General features: G+C 39.9%; 1 protein-coding gene across 2 annotated transcripts; it reads left to right on the top strand.

Annotated features, from left to right (window-relative positions):
* The first annotated feature begins 1,578 nt into the window (after positions 1-1,578).
* On the top strand, positions 1,579-17,139 carry arih2 (ariadne homolog 2 (Drosophila)). 2 transcript variants are annotated; one of them, XM_046397788.1, is made up of 15 exons: positions 1,579-1,716; positions 5,680-6,223; positions 7,841-7,908; positions 8,244-8,316; positions 9,105-9,246; positions 10,360-10,481; positions 10,993-11,102; positions 11,706-11,823; positions 12,048-12,098; positions 12,378-12,399; positions 13,030-13,181; positions 13,434-13,577; positions 14,215-14,283; positions 14,449-14,574; positions 15,225-17,139. In XM_046397788.1, the coding sequence occupies exons 2-15, from the start codon at positions 5,957-5,959 to the stop codon at positions 15,294-15,296; spliced, it is 1,536 nt and encodes a 511-aa protein (XP_046253744.1). In that variant the 5' UTR covers positions 1,579-1,716; positions 5,680-5,956; the 3' UTR covers positions 15,297-17,139. The 2 variants fall into 2 exon arrangements, with proteins under 2 accessions (XP_046253744.1, XP_046253745.1); XM_046397789.1 differs by having other exon boundaries at positions 1,583-1,716; positions 5,700-6,223.
* The last annotated feature ends 331 nt before the right edge of the window (positions 17,140-17,470 follow it).

The raw sequence follows: 17,470 nt of genomic DNA, 5'->3' as shown, positions 1-17,470 counted from the left end.
CAAGTGGGTTACCACAACCAGCCATTGCTGACTTGACAGCACACCAGGCAGCTTGACATTATGAAAACAGAAATTGATGTTGTCAAGTGAAACTGTCTATCTTTGTATCTGATTGTCACATTTTCAGGAACAAACACCAACAGCCATGTGCTGTGTTGGAGTCGATGCAACTGTTTCCGGGTTGGACGATGTTCCTACAGAGAGGCAGGCCTTTAGAATCATTAAGACTGCTGTTAAGAAGTTGTTAAAAAATTTTCTCAGCCTACACACTCTTGATTTCTCACAAATAGTATACCGTACACCCTTTTCTTTCTTTCTTGCCCTGTTTCCTTCATCTCTGGGTATAACATTGTTTCTTTTGTGTTCACACCATGTTTCACACCATGTGTCTCTTCATGTGTTTGTACACAGCAGGTGCTAGATAAATTTAAAATAATAGAGTTTGTATGAAAATTATTTCTGTAAGAAATGTTTAAATGCCAGTAAAAAGTCAACAACCAAAATGAATGTTATGGTCCTTTCTTAATAGGTTTTGCTCTCTGTGTTGTGTGTGCTTCTGCTCTAGTTATTGGACCTTATTATCATAAAATTAACAGACTGTCAAAACATCAGTGAGAACTGGCTGAATTGCTCTGAATAACATTTTGCATTAGGTGGTGATGCTACAGCTTTCTCCTCAACAATTCAAGACCATTTACCAGTGCATTAACCTGAGGGGCTCAACCTTCTGCTTCTCTCTGGCGCTGCTGAGAAGTACAGCAGAGGATAATGCATTGTTTATGAAGCTATTACTCCTATAGCTTCAGAGCCAAAGCACTTTGAGTTTCCATGCAGTTTCAGAGCTGCAGCACCTGCAGTTGCAGTCCAGGCAGGGAAAGTGACAGTTTAGATTTGCAGATTTTTCTTTTTTGATATGATAATGTATAAACTGTATTCAAGCACATGTTTAAGTTGCTATAAGTAATTTACACTAACCCACATGTGTTAGTGTATGAGCTTTTAATTTAAGTAAACAACTTTCAGCATTAATAGCTATTACTCTGTGATGATTGTGTGTCTGTGATGTTTACCTGTGAGGTTTAAACTCACATCATGATTTAATTGTGCCTGGGACTGCATGGTCAAAGTATCAGTTTATTAAAAAGCTTAAACTATCCAAAGAGTAGATATTTTATAACATTATGTATCATGCAGACCTTAAAAACCCAAAGGCACAGACTCCAGTGGCACTACATCATCTGCAGCCCTCAAAATATGTTTGTTAAAGGGAGTTTGGGTGCGTCAATTTGTGAAGATAAATTGTTGCAACATTTATACAATCATTAAATGTAGTAGGGTGTAAAGTAAAGTGTAAAGCCTGCAACTAACTAAGGTTGGTTGACGTGAGGTAAAAATTTAGACTAAATGAAACACAAAAACATAAAACAATCAATATTTTTTTTTATCCCTTGTAATACAGCTAAAGTATTAATGGGCCAGCACTAATGCATATAGTCAAAGTGCTGCTGCATCTTTCCTAGGACAGAGAGAGAGAGAGAGAGAGAGATTGTGAGGAGGCTGGCGTGAGAACCGCGGACGTGACGTCACAGGTAAGTACCGTCTATTTTCCGCCTACCAGCCAAGCGAGCAGAGTGTAAATCGCTATTTGGTTTTACCCGTACAAAAAAACCCCACTTCTGGCTGTCAACGCGGACAGAGCTGGCACCATTCTGAGAGGTAAACACCACAGACTTGTACCAGTGAAAATTAATCTGGTTGTTGTTTAAATGTGCCAGTTTACTTCCGAGCTCCAGGCGGCCTTGTTTACATCTCAGTCCCCGGACTAGAGTAGATAAGAAGCGGAGGGACAGCGGGGAACGACGATAAGGAGATGGCTAACCTGACTAGCTGCTGTGTTGCAAAATTTTGTTAGAGGACAAAATTAACTTTTAGTTGAAAACTTTTGCAAGTCTGCTTTGAAAGTTCTCAGCAGTCGAACTCGTAAAACTCGTGGGTTTGCCGTTACTTCGCTGCTCAGTGTAACTGCCAGCACGTTAGCCTGGAAGCTAATCCGGCTAATAGTTAGTTAGCCAGCCGTTCTGTGGATTTTCTTTCCTTCCGTTTTTAGTTTTTGTTCCTTTCAAGGCAAACCTAAATGCCATTGTCCGGCAACAACTATGCCATTTTTGCTTTAGTTAATCTATCATCAAATCTCCGACTTCCCATTCCCCAAGACGTGTTATCAACCTGTGCTGAGTCGCTTAGCCTAGCAAGATGTGTGTCACCCAGTTTGCTGCCTATTTTTAGCCTGGACCGGGCGGAATGCGTGCTTTCGTCTGTCGCTGGGCTGGCACCGGGGCCGACTGGCAGGCTTTCCCGGCCAACCTTGTTTACTATCCAGGTGGCTATTTGCGATGTCACATTTAAAGTCCAGCGACAGAAACTGCCTTGATCCGGTGTCTGCTCTTGACCACAGTGGATAAAAATCACATGGGTGCTTTTTGTCAAAGTTTTGTTTCATGTTCCGTCTGTCTTTCCCGTCCACTGTTGTGGGATTGTTTAACCCATGTGTCACAGTGGATTGGCACGTTTTGGCAAGGAGAGAACAGTACCAACCCTCTACATTAATAACACGCAGTGTCTTATACAGAGGAATTTAATTGCTCTGACAAGGGTCTAAGTATTATTAGAATAAAGCAAGGAAACAAATATCACAATTGGTTTTAGCTATGTAAAATCCCATTTCATACTGTGAAGCAGATGTTCAGTACTTTGGTCATTTTTAATCCAGCATAACTGTACCAAATTAACTACAGTTATGGTTTGTCTGTTTCTCTCGCCCCCAAGGCTAAAGCATCATCTTCAGCTAATCCTCTAAACCGTGCTATCAAGCCTTAACCCATGCCTTGTGTCCTGCATGTGCTTAACAGATCTACACCACATTAGGATAGAAATATACAGGATGTGTGAGCAATTGCTGACTGAAAATCCTGCTTTTGTCAAGTTTTGTCCAAAGCTAGAGGCAGTTCATAGGAAATGCAGCAAGTCAAATGTTGAGTAAGGTGGGTGTAGCTGTGATCTGATTGTGATTGTGTAGGCTGGAAGCTGTAGCCTTTGACCTAAATCAGTCAGTGCCTATGGCCTTTCAGTCATTGGTGGCTTGTTTTCTAGTTTGAAAAGAAACTTAACTTCATCAATAGACCTAGCTGTTTATTTAATAAAACAAATTTTGCTAAATTCCAGCAATATTTGGTGGAAAGTCTCCAGGGGAATTATAAAGAAATTATGCACAAATAATGCGGATAGATACAAATCTTTTACCATATCCTAAGCAGACATAATCAGCAAAAACAGAAGGTGCTAACAAGTTATAAACTGTGAACTTTGTTTAGCCTACTATCTGCTGGATAACTTAAATATACATAAAGATTTGAAATATACTCACTCCAGTAATAAAATCCAAAGCCTGCAGTCCTCTGGCTCAAACATTAGACTAATGTTGGCAGTAGTGTGGGCTTCATGTGTGATGAAGAATACACTGTGCATGAATAGGGTGGTCATTTTAATGAATTCCAGTTTGAATGCTCAAAACTGTATGTGTGACAGCAGAATGCGTTACTGAATGCAGTGCATAATTCAGATTCAATTAAATTGGCATGCTTTTAACTAAAACAAAAACATGCCATAAGACCTAGAATTTTTTAATGTATGTTTTCCCCTCCGAATAAGTTCAGTAAACATACAATTTTTATATTCAAATTGTGCAAAATTTCCTAAGTTCCCCAGCTTCCTTGGAAAATTTCTAGTAATTTACCAACCCTTTGCAACCTCCTTCCTTTGTTAACAGTACACTCTGCTTTGTTTAAGGAATCTGACGTAATCTGCAGTAAACATCAACTGCCTCTGTAGAAAGTGTGGCTGAAACTCACACAGCCAGAAATTTAACAACAACTGTCTGCTTTGTCAAATTTAGAATTTGTTATCCTCCACATATTGGCTTCTGAGCACCAGTAGTAAACTATCTTCATCAGTAGGTTTATCTTATTTGTGAAAAATTAGACACTCATGACTCTACTGCTGAGACATGGCTTAATGAAAGAGTTAACTGAATGAATGGAAGTGTGTAGGTTTGGCCATAATTAAGATTGAGTCAAATGGACAATGTGAGATTAAGATGTACTTTTATGAAATTAGGACCCAAAATACTGAAGAGATCCTACTATCAATGGCTCTTCAGACTGTGTGAACCAGCAGCTCTACTGTTCTAAGTGGCAAGTCTTTCTCACATATTGAGTTATGGATACAGCTTCATGTGTGTGGAAGGTATCCTCTCCTTCAGCTGATCCCATTAAGCTCCCAAGTGGTCATAATGCAGATGCCTGTTCTTCCTGTCCTGGGGACTGAGTTCAGACTGAATGGTTATTGGAGAGTGCCTTCATCAATACACAAGTTTTAAGAAGTTGGTGGACATTTGCTTTCAGTACAGTTGGGGTTAATCTGCTGAGAAACGTGGGGATTTCGTTGTCTGTATCACTGAAATAGCACACCACTGTTATACATCTTTGCTTGTTGGCCAAAAGTATTTGTCAAAGATCCTTAGAGAGAATACCAGAGTTATTTAGACAGTCAGTCTGACAGCCATAGTTCAGTGCTTGATTTCTCCTTATCTGCCACTTGTTACTTTAGCTTTCATGTGTTCTTAGGTGTGTAATTTTTTTTTTTTTTACTGATTTATTGTGTGTACAGCTAAATGTACTGCTGCTGTCTCGGCCAAGTTTTGATTAGTGGTGAGATAAAGTTGTCACAAGAGGATGACCCTTTTATCTCACCAATACTCAAGTGAAATGTAAATTAAGTCAGATGAATTATATACACTAGTCAGTCATAACAAATAAGAAGAAGATAAAACACAGTTTGTTGGTTAGAGATTATCATTGTCCTCTTATATTGTTTTGTTTTGTGTTTTTTAGACTATATAAGGTGGAGTCTGGTGCTGGAATTATGAATCTATTGACAAAATTAATAATAATCATCATAGTAAAAACAGTTTTGATAATTGAATAATCTTTTAAATAAATTTTCTAACAAAATTGCCAAAGCATCAGTTGTTTTCAGTTCTCAAATGTGTCTCACCATGGGATTAAGGATGGTGTGATGGGCATTTTTCACTATTCCGATGTTTTGCTGACAAAAGAAATAATTATAAAAAAATAATTGGCACATTAATCTATAATGGATCATAAAACTTCTCAAAACTTCTTCTCATTTCTCCGAAAACTTAAAAAGGGCACTGAGGTGTTGGCTTGAACTGTAACAACTGTTAAGAGCCTACACATCACAATATTGAATGAGTATGTAAAATAAATTTGAAAAGCTTGGGAAATTTACAGAAAATATGACCACGATGTGGGGATAACATTTTTATCAGCCCCATGTAAACATACAGTCTCATCTCACAGGAGACACACTGTTGCTTGACATAGTGAGATTAATGTTGTCTTAATGCTATCTAATGTTGTCTATCGAGGAATTACATTTAATCAATTAAAAAAAATCAACGACAAATATCGACAGCTTTGGTCACTTATCCTTGTACTTTTCTGTCTCTTCCTCCATCAACTCTTTTGCTTTTCTGCCTGTTTGGTTCTTCCTCTGTTTATCCTTTTTCCTACCTCCTCATTCCTCCCTCCTTCTCTTAAGTCTTTATTCCCTCTCCCCAGATCGCACTGTAACCAGCTTTCCAAATGAGTGACGGAGAGTGTGACTTCTTCTGCTTCTTCCGCTGCTGCTGAGCGCGACCTCTGCGCGCCTCAGACAGACGGGAAGGCAGGTTATCTCTGAACAGTGACAAGAGCAGGTGGAAGGGGGTGTGGGAAGAGGTGGAGCTTTAAACAAGTCATTTCAGTTAATCGGACCTCTAGGCTCCGACAGGTAGGCCAGCCGTCTACCTGTCCGGGTGATTGATTCATTCGACTGAATGTCTGTGGACATGAACAGCCAGGCGTCGGACAGTAACGAGGAAGACTTCGGAGTGAACTCTGAAGAAGAGGAGGATGAGGATGATGGGGGAGAAGAAGAGGATCAGGGTGACATTGCAGGCTACTATGATGGCGTTGCCAGCGACGTGGAGCAACAAGGTGCTGACTCCTTTGACCCAGAGGAGTACCAATTCACCTGTCTGACCTACAAAGAGAGTCAGAGGGTGCTGACGGAGGAGGTCAACACTGTGGCCGCTGCGCTGAAGGTGAGCTTGTGTCTGAGGTTGCGTTGGGTGACGTTACGCTGTCGTAACTCCGAGAATGGAATAAAACAGTCCCATTGTCGTATTTATAAAAACAGAATCTGACATAATAGAACAAAATGCCGATAAAATACATCTTTAAGAAAATTGGTATGGCTTACTGTCATGTTTTGTATTGTAATTCAGTAATTCAATAATCAGTGTATTTTTGAGTCAAGAAAACTGCAAAAAGTAGAACAGAGTGATGTTACTCTGCTTGGTCTCAGTAGGTTAAACCCATATTCTCTTCTGAACACACACTTTAATTGTTGTCACAGACACATTTTTCAGCTTCTGTCGTAAGAGGATTTCATGATTATAAAATAAAGATCTCATCACAGCTCAGTAAAGTTAATAAAATAATTTCTGCACTGAGATCTGCAAAGCATCCCCTTTCAGTACTCGCAAAAGGGATCATAGAAAAAAAAAAAGGTTGACAGAAAGTTGATTTCATAACATTCATGCTCTGTTGTACCTCATTGTATTTGTGAAGGCATATGCAGTTGTGGGAAAGCTCATTGCTTGTCCACAACACAATGAAAACGTTTAGTTTTGCAGTCGCACCTCATTTCGCACCCACAGCTGCACATCATCTCACCTTCAACACACAACTTCTCCTCTGGGAGCTGCTAACAGAGGACTGAAGTTGAGCCGTGCAGCTCCCAGAGGAGAAGTTGTGTGTTGATGGCTGAAGGCAATAAAAAGAGAGCATTTGAATCGTTGAGTCCCAGGTTTTCTAACCTCCAGGTCTAGCATGAGCCACAGACATCTGGCCTGTATAGAAATTTGATCCTCTAAAGTAATCCTATATGTCTGTCTTTATAGAACTATCTTCCTGCCTCATCTAATATTCACTGTATGGTAATAGCTGAGAGAATACATTAAGCCATCAGCAGGGAGAGCACTCACTGACTACATTTCACTTTCCTAGGCTGAAAATTAAACAAGACAAAAAGGTGTTAAAAGAGGCAGTGCAGCCTTTTGTTTTGGATTAGTGTCCTTGTATGGAATTTATTTATTTATTTTTTTTATAAATGAAGCCATGTATTATTAGTCTGTGTAATAATATCATAGTCTGAAATGATGTCTTCAAATGACTTGTTGTCTTTCCAGTGATCAGTACAACATTGTAACAGAGAAGTGCAAGCAAATCTTTACATTTGAGAAACTGTATTTAGCAACGGTTTTATGTGTTCATTATGAGTTGTTAGGAATATATTTTGATGAAATAATTGTTTCCTTTCTACTGGATTTTAAGTGTCCTCCATATTTAGTTGTGTGTTGTTGGTAAGTTACTTGTTCTGTGGCCAAAATTAAAATACATAGGAAACCTTGCATTATCAGTGTTGTAGCAGAGTCCGGATCATGAAGCATTTCCTTCTCATGAGCAGTAGAGTGGGCTTGTTATCCATTACTGTCAAAACAGACAAAGTGTTGATATGCGTGCTGTGTGTCATTACAGATTAGCTGACTTAAGAGACACCCAAGTCATTCTTGTGTCACTGAGGCAGCATTTCTTTGCTTTGAGCTGAATGCCACTGAAGCAACTTTTCAGCAGACTCTCTGTTCTGTCTCTCGCAGGTTGTACCAGCGGTAGCAAAACTGATCCTGGTGCATTTTCACTGGGAGGTTACACAAATACTGGACAGGTGTGTCTCCTCTGCTCCTTTACCATTACTGTCTTGTTCATGGTCAGACTTGCTGTCTTTGTTTTTCATTACTCTTTCTCTGCTTGTTTAATTAATCCTTCCTTCCCTCCCTTTTACGTCATTCTCACAGTACTGTGGCATCTTTTAACTTTTCCCTTGAGCCTCCTCCTTCCCATTCTCTTTACCTTGTTCACATTCCACCTCCCTCTGCAACTGCTTTCTCTTACTCTGAGCCAATTCTTGTATTCTCGAGTACTTTCACTCCACCTCTCATTTGTATGCACTTTTCTTGAGATTTTGTCTCATGACCATGGTTCTGTCTGTGTCCTTCACAGATATAAGTCCAACTCATCTCTGCTGTTGTCAGACGCTCTAGTCCAGCCCAGCAGCACCTGCAGATCAGTCACTGTGAGTCACTGTCACTGATTACTAACTTTGGCAATTGTCCTTTGTTTGTGTGAACACTACTTTGAATAACCTTTCAGGCCATGTACATGCATTGTTAAACAGCGTAAAAGCCAAAAAAATGCAATAAAATCTTTGAAGACATCATTCAGTCTGGGTAAAAAAAAAAAAAAGCTAGTTTCATCCCGAAATCAGTTTATCAGTGTTTTAGATATAGATGTAGCTACTGATTCACTGCTGCGCCTATACTCACCACAAAGAAAGAATATTTGTCATCATCATTGCTATAATTCAACAGATACACAAGTAGAGACAATATTTCATGAGGATACTGTCTCACTGGTTACAGCTTCTCAAATGGGAGCTGCTGTTCTCAGTCTCTCATCCATCATTGGAAACTAATACCTTCAAGTTTTATTTCAGTTGTAGGCAGACAAAGTAAACATTTTTTATGATGTCACCGTGGAAATGTGAGATGACAGTTAATTTAATTTTAGTTTATTTGTTATACTTTTAAGTATTTAGTTTACTTATTGATTGGTAGATTAGTTGTTAGCAAGAATAATCATCTGCAGCACTAATTTTTACAAATGCTTATGGAGCAATGAATTGTTTTTTAACCTTACAGTGAGGTTCAGATCAGTTGTATGACCTGTATTATATAAAATATATATATTTTCCCATTTTACCAGTGCCACAGATGTCATTTACCTCTGATTTCGTTCTCCTAGCTCTTCAGTGCCGTTTGTGTTTGACGGCATGTTCATGATTTCTGTGTTGGTGTGTTTCAGGCCCCTCAGTCCCTCCAGTGTGGTGTGTGTCTGCAGGTCGTCCGGAGAGACTCACTGCAGGCATTGCCCTGTCAGCACTCCTTCTGCAAAGCATGCTGGGAGCAGCACTGCACTGTACTGGTCAAAGATGGCATGGGAGTGGGTGAGTAGAGTGTGTGTGTGTGTGTTTGTAGTCATCAATGCCAGTATTAGAGTGGGAGTCACACTTTGAGTCACACTTTGTTTGATGTGAGCTCCCAAGTGTCTGTTTGTGTATCTGGATGTCTGTTCTTGTGTTTATATGTTGGTGTGTGTGTGTGTGTTTGTCTGCTCAGGCTTTCAGCATATCCTCTAATGCTTTTGGAAAATTTAGTTTGAGCCTATGCTTTTTTGCCAGGACCAGCAGGGTCTGTACACTTGCATTGAATTTAACAAGGTGAGCTGCATGGGTCAGTTGATGCTACAGTTTTTAATGACAAAAATCACTACCGATTCTTGTTGGATGTTTGCACACAGATCTGTATATGTGCGTAAGTTACTTATGACGTTGAAGATAAGGAAGGTATAATATGAGGATCTGACGATTCCCATCTGGTGTAAAATGTACCAGGCACTCATGCTCCTACTTATGATTATTACTGTGTGTGTGTGTGTGTGTGTGTGTGTGTGTGTGTGTGTGTGTGTGTGTTTGTATCTGTGAGAGAATGTGTGCTTGTGTCAGCAGGAGCACAGATGGGTGTGTGGGTGTGTACACGAATCAGTTATAAGCTTTTGTACAGTGTACTGTATTTGTGTGGTAAAGTTCATACAGTTTACAGACTCCCTGTCCTCTTAGTTGTGAGTGTGTGGGAGCACAAGTTCTTATGTATTTGTGTGAGCATATTGGTATGCAGCTTGGCCCTGTGCAACTTTCCTACAACCTCCCTGATAAAGTTGGTCCAAGTAACCGAGTCCCTCTGAGGCCGATAAGCCTTTCACTATCAGCTTTGTGAAGGACATGTTTATGGTGACAGGTGACCCCAGTCCAGTTTCTGGGTCACTGTAACTAGACACCAGCCTGCTTAAACCAAACACAACTGCAGAGGAATTTTCTCAGTCACAGATGACGTTAAAATGATGGTTGTAGATCGGCCGGTGCATTATTAAAGAAATGCACCACAGTCGCTGCCGGCTTGTTACAGCAGTGTCTGTACATGTTGCTTCTCTCACTATAGCATGTCACTGAACACAGAACTCTTCATAATACATTTGTATGTGTGTTTGTGTGTTCATTCAGGTATCTCATGTATGGCTCAGGACTGTTCCCTGCAGATGCCAGAAGACTTTGTCCTGCCGCTACTTCCAGCGGAGGAGCTGAAGGACAAATACAGACGCTACCTCTTCAGAGACTACGTCGAGGTGTGTGCCTGTCCGTCTGCGCTGACTCTGTTTGCTCTGTCGAGGTCTGCGTGTACAGCAAATGAGATATCAGAGGCATGCGGAAAGGAAATATAAGAGAAGGAGAGAGAAACTCAGTGGGCCCTTGTGTTTGTTAAAAGTTAATTTTTTTCACATTGCATTAAATCTGGATTTTTTCGTACGCTGTTTTATCACCTTCTCTGTCTGCCTCACCGTCTGGGTTTCCATCTAAGTATGTTTATGTAAATTATGATATTTCAGATTAGGTGTTGGCGTTTTCTTGAAGGATCATTCACCCAAGTTACAAAGAAAGACATTTTCAGTTTTATTCACCCAGATTTTGGGATAACTGTGTCTGAGATTTTTACCTGCAGTTGAAGTGAATGAAATCTTCCAAATTTTATTCGGAGTTGGACAGTTATCATCATACTCGCTATGACGGTGCATCTGTTCACTTTGACAGTGTTCATGAGTTACTAAATCTCCATCTCTCCCTGTCTTTGTCCTGCAGAGTCACTTCCAGTTGCAGTTGTGTCCAGGTGCGGACTGTCCCATTGTCATCAAGGTGCAGGAGCCCCGGGCGCGCAGGGTGCAGTGCAGCCGCTGCAGTGAAGTCTTCTGGTGGGACATACACACTGCACACTGCACAGACTACAGAATAGATAGGTTTCATATTTGCTTGAAACATGTTTGTCTGCCCCCTCGCTGAGTATTGTGTGTGTGTGTGTGTATTTGTTACCCTAGAAGTGGGAGTAAGAGGAAAATCAAAACATCTTCAAGCTTAAGTTAAAGTCAAATAAAATTGAATGAGACAAACCCATTCGCAGATTCACAGATGGTCACGCAGCTGATAGTGGGTTTTTTTGGGTTTTTTTTTAACACACACAGTATTTAACTCGCACACACACAACTTTATTTATTTAAGGTTCACATGTTGTCCGAAACGGTGGAGATTTAATCCTGAGCGTCTCGCAGATTTCCTCCTTGTGTTAAAATTATACTGACATCAGGTTTAGTGTCTGTTGCCGCAAGTCAAATTTCCCATGTGGAGCAATTAAGATTTAACTGATATTTACATTTTATCAGAGAGGTTTTGAAAAAAGTTTGTTGACTAAATTATTCTAAACATGGCACTTTATCATGAAGCTGTATGTTATGTACCTATGTTTATGTGCTTGTGAAGAGTACAAGGCTGAGTCTCTGTATGTTCTGTCTCTTTCACAGTTTTAAATGCCGTCAGATGTACCATGCACCCACAGACTGTGCAACAATCCGGAAATGGCTCACCAAATGTGCAGATGACTCGGAGACAGCTAACTACATCAGCGCACACACTAAAGACGTATGATGGCTCTATACCTTTACACATGCATATACACAAGCATACACAAGTATTGGTATTTCAGAGTACTTGTGCACATACTGTAGTTTTATACACTCATGTGGCTACACACAATCTCACACAATTTAAAACCACAGAAACGTGTTATTATATTACTGATTATCTGTAATACAGTTCTGTAACCTGTTGTTTACCCAAACCTAATCACCCTGATTCTCCTCTAGTGTCCTAAGTGCAATATCTGCATTGAGAAGAATGGAGGGTGCAATCACATGGTGAGTCAGAGCTGAAAATCACGCTTTCCCACAATGCAAGAAATGCTAAAAATATGTTCAGATTTTGAGAACTGATGTCCACAACTTCTAATAATTTGACCCATGACTAAATCAAGTTTTTTTTTTTAAATCAGATTTTATTTTAACAGTTTCTAAAAAATTTTCAGATGCTGATTTGCCAAGAGTCAAAGTGTGACTCCAGTAGTTTTTTTTTAATGGTAAGTTACCAGATTTTTGGTTCATTACGTTGACTTCCTCTTGTGTCTTTGTTTCTTTCAGCAATGCTCCAAGTGCAAACATGGTAAGCAGTTTGTTTCACTCCTCCAGTATGATCAGTGAAGCATGAATCCACTGTTGTGTCAGGCACTTTGCGTCCATCTAGTGGCACAACACGACACAAAAACTAGACATCGGCCGTAATTATGAGATTATGACAAGAATGATTGAAAGTTGATATTTTGTTGGAATAAAAGTCTTGTCTTTTTTTTTTTTTTGCATAGGTGGTTTATGGTGAAAATAGACAGTCTTAATGAAACATACTGTTGAGTAAGGAACCCAAAAATAATAACTAAAGAAAAACCTTTGAGAATAAATTCTCAAGCAACAATTTGAGAAGTTTTTTTCCCACTTTGTGTCCACAAGTACACCACTGTGTCCCATAGTTACCAGCTTCTTCTTCATCACGTAGATTTAATCAGTTAATTTAGGAATGCGCATGAACTAAATTGTGGTTATCTGGACATCAGGTTGTGGAAAATATATTGCTAACCACCCAGCCAGTATGAGCCAGTTTAGACAGGCTGTAGACATAAGAGCTGAGCTGAGCCTTTAGGCTGCTCTGTGATACAAAACTTATGCCTTACTGTACATTCTGTGTAATGCATGTATATAGCACAGGAGTCCATAAATGTATGTTTGTGTCTCCTGAAAGACTTCTGCTGGATGTGTCTCGGCGACTGGAAGACTCATGGCAGCGAATACTATGAGTGCAGCCGCTACAAGGAAAACCCTGATATAGTCAACCAGAGCCAGCAGGCTCAGGCCAGAGAGGCCCTCAAGAAATACCTCTTCTACTTTGAGAGGGTGAGTTTATTTGGATCCTTGCTTATGTATTCCTCAAATAGCATAAAATTTAAAAATATTAAGAGGGAAAATGGTTATTAAAACTCCCTCCTGGATAAAAGTTAAGAACTTTCTGTTTATTTTCTCCGTCTGTCATTTTTATTGTTTTCTTTTTTACAAAATACTGGAACTGGTGGATAAACCTGTTGAACCTGGGTATTATTATTGTTATTTTTGTTATTCTTATTATTATTCTAATCTTTATCCCACCAGTGGGAGAATCACAACAAGTCTCTACAGTTGGAGGCTCAGACGTACCAGAGGATCCAGGAAAAGATCCAGGAGCGAGTGATGAACAACCTGGGAACCTGGATCGACTGGCAGTACCTGCATAATGCCGCAAAGCTACTAGCCAAGGCACGCATACACATTTGCAGTTCTGTGTGTTTTCTAGATGCACAGGAATTGGGTTAGTGAGGGTAGAAATGCAGAAAGAAAGCAGGCGATGGACAGAGAGACGGGTACAAAAGCAAGCGATGATATCTTTGTTTTGGATTTCTTCAGGAAATACTGAATACAGTGAAGTCAGTATTTAAATTAATTACCCGATAAGCTTGTATATGTTGAAGAAAATGAGCAGTGAACCTTTAGCTGCAAACAAGGAGTGAGCATGGAGTATCAGAGCACACATATGAAGACACACAACTCACACTCATAACAAAGAGTTACAGCAGCACTCATTCAAGGAACTGGATCTTGTCCAGTCTTCATCAACCTTATCACACCTTGTTCATGTTGTAAAATGTGCTGTTGAAGAAGACAAATCAACGGGTTAACATCGTCTTTCCTTGTCTGATGTTTTCAAAAGTGAAGACATGACTTGTATTTTCCATATCTCATGACTTAAAATATGACCTACCTACTTCTAGGTTTAGTATTATTCATTTAGTGCCTTTCTTAAACTTGAACCAGTATGACTTCAAACAAATTTTCCAAATATTCTGCGGTTCGTACATCAGTATGAGCGTGTCTTGTCTTTTTTTTTTGTTTCCAGTGTCGCTACACGCTGCAGTATACGTATCCTTACGCCTATTACATGGAGTCTGGCCCACGCAAGAAACTGGTGAGAAAGCACACGTTTCTGTGCTTGTCCTCTACTGCAGAACACACTTTCTAAAATAATGTTATAATAACGTCAATGATGATCTTCCACCTTCATCTCCTACAGCCTATTTTTGGTCTTGACCTAAGGTTAATTGTGTCTTCCTTTATCTGTCCCTCTCTGCAGTTTGAGTACCAACAGGCCCAGCTGGAAGCAGAGATAGAGAACTTGTCGTGGAAGGTGGAGCGGGCTGACAGCTACGAGAGAGGAGTGGTGGGAGGGGAGGGAGAGCTCAGCGCCAGTGACAGAGGGGTAAGGACTGTTGAATGGATTGATTGAGACATTCGTGCACCCTTTCAGGATGATTTTTAATAACTTTTGTGCTCCCCTGACTGTTCATTTGGTACCATTTTAGTACCATGAGCAATATGTCCTGTACCTTTGTGGGCATATAGTAAAGAAGTAGTGACATACCAATGAGCCTCAGCTGTATTTAGTGCTAATTAGCTCATCAGCATACTCACATGCCAAACTAAGGTGGTGAACATGTATATGAAGGTTATACCTGCCAGACATTGACATGTTAACATTGGCGTTGTGAGCAGGTTAGCTTGCTAATGCCTTCTAAGGTTTGTCTGCTATTTATAGGTGTGCTGTTAAGCCGAGAATCTGCACAAAATTTCATTATGCTTGCATAATGACAATAAAGACTCTTGAATCTTGTCTGCATGGCCGTAGACTCTTGGTCTTGCTGCATACCTGGGGCGTTCCTTGGACTTGAGCACTTTGAGGGCTTAGCCCAGACAGCTGTGTCTTTTTTTCTGAGTTGTCTTAGTCTCTTGCTGTCCCAGAGGATGGTGGATGATTTAAAACACAAAAACAACGCACATGTTTATTTGTTCTGTTTTCTTTTGGAAGTGTCTTTAACAGCAATTGCTGATGTTTTGTCCTGTTTTCCTTAGGATTTGGAGAATCAGATGCACATTGCTGAGCAGAGGCGACGCACGCTGCTGAAGGATTTCCACGATACCTGAAGTTCCATCATGATTGCAAAGCACCAGCATCTCCCTCCTTACTTCCTTCCTTTCATCCTTGCCCTCCCACCTTTGCTTCCTTCCATGACCATCCCTCGGTGCAGTCATGCTGACCCCTTCTTTTTGCTTCTCTACACTCATTCATTTGCTTCTTCCTTCCTGCCTTTTCCTCCTCTCACTCCCATAATGCTGCAGGGTCACAGAATGGCACGATTGTATCTCCCCTTCCTCTTCTCATCCTCACCTCATGTACATGTTTTGGCTTCAGAGCGTCACTTTCACCACGGTTACACCTGTTGCAACTTTTCAGATCTGATCTTAAAGGTGAAGTTTTGAGATCTTATTATGTGTCTGAAATCTTTTGGTATTCTTTTGTTTCACATTAAGCATTTAGATACAGATATGAGCAGCTAAAAGCAACATTTTGCCTCTTGATAAGAGTGTAAGAGTCAGACATGTTATTCTCCCAACGTTTTCCCTGTAACAACAATTTAAAACTGCTAAGGGTGGTGAAGCTTTTTGTTAACAAGCAGATGAGGAAAATGTGGGAAATGGAATCATCTGTATTCGGTGGTTTCACAGACCCTAATGAGTAGCAGCCTCTTGCTGGCAGTTGTACCTGTAGCGCTTCCTGTATTGGCCTGAATGCACGCAAAGTTGCCATTCTGACACTGCACTGATACTTTCCACGTGTTTACATTTCTCTCACCTCTCCGAAGCTGCAAAAGAATAATCGAAATAGATGAATAAGAAATTGATTGCAAGCATAGATGATGAAATAGCTGGAAGGTTTTATGGAAGAAATTGTTTATTTACAGCAGTGATGGCAGAACCTGGAGACTGTGCCAGCTAGTGAAGTGTGATAAATGAAACGTGTCACTGCCCTGGCTCTGTTTTGAACAAGCTTCGTTATAAACCAGGTCAGATGCAACTTGATATGCCAGTTGACAGTTCTCAGTGGCATATTTTCTCATTGTAAAAGTGATTTAAAAAAAAAAAAAAAAAAATTCTTCCATAATGTGCATATGGTGTGTTTACTGTGGAAAAAATGGTGACCTCACAGTCCCATGTACTCCTTAATATACTTGAAAAAAAAGACAATATTTTGCTACATATGATGCATGTTCATGTACACAAAATACTTAAAAATAAGATGAATGTGTTCAGATAATGACTTTTTTAGATTCTGTTGCCAGTGCTTCACAATAAACACACCTTCCTCTTTTGTTTGCGTGAGCACCAAACATGACCTGCTACAGCCAACGCTGCTGCAGATCGTCGCTAGTCATTACAATCAAAGTAAAACTACTGAATTCTTTAATTCCATTCTTGTCTCTTTACATTCTCAAAGTGGTATTGCTGCCTGATTGTGTTCTGCTAATGTAGATCCAGACCAGTGTGGGCCAACGTTTGCACCTCCACTGATCAGATGATAAAGTTGTTTTTGAAGCAGCAAGTGTAATCCCAGCCATTCACGCACACTAGAGCACCACCCATTGACACAGCATTCGCACACTCACACCATGCACACACTGACGTACTTCAAACTCAAACACTCCGCTGCAGAAATTATACATTAATCATTAATTTGTTTCCTTCCCTCATCTCGTGCTCTTCTCTTTCTTTACATTCATCCCCTCACTTTATTTTGCTCTTTATTTTCTCTTCTCTTCCAGCTCGCATTGTTCACTTTTCTTCTGGAAAATGGCTGTTGATAGATAGATTGTTTAAAAAGGAAAAAAAGAAAAAAAAAAAAACAAAAACACAAAAAAATTGTTGTAATTTTCAACGGTTGTACATTAATACAGAAATAGAGTTACTGAGAGTTTTTAAAACCCAGAAACCTGTCTCGAGTGTGTTCATTTTGCACACACACACACACACGAGCAGAAGATCGAACCCTTTAAACAATTTAAGTTTTTTTTTTGTTTCAATGGATGGGACTCGAGTAAAAGATATTTTCAAAAAGGTCATAGTGGTTTTTTTCCATATTACAAGAGGAAATTAATGAGTGAATAATTCTTCATTCTATTCTATTCTATTCTCTGTACATGTTTCTCACTCCCTTATAGATGGTTCAAACTGACACTGAAACAGTTTCAACTCCTCACTTCATACATGGCATTTTTGAGCAACAAAACCACTTGCAGACTGTTTTTGCAGAGCAACGCACT

This window comes from Scatophagus argus, chromosome 8 (genome assembly GCF_020382885.2).
Source record: "Scatophagus argus isolate fScaArg1 chromosome 8, fScaArg1.pri, whole genome shotgun sequence".
Classification (NCBI taxonomy): Eukaryota; Metazoa; Chordata; class Actinopteri; family Scatophagidae; genus Scatophagus; species Scatophagus argus.
The sequence above is the reverse complement of the archived record's forward strand: the minus strand, read 5'-3'. Positions and strand labels throughout refer to the sequence as shown.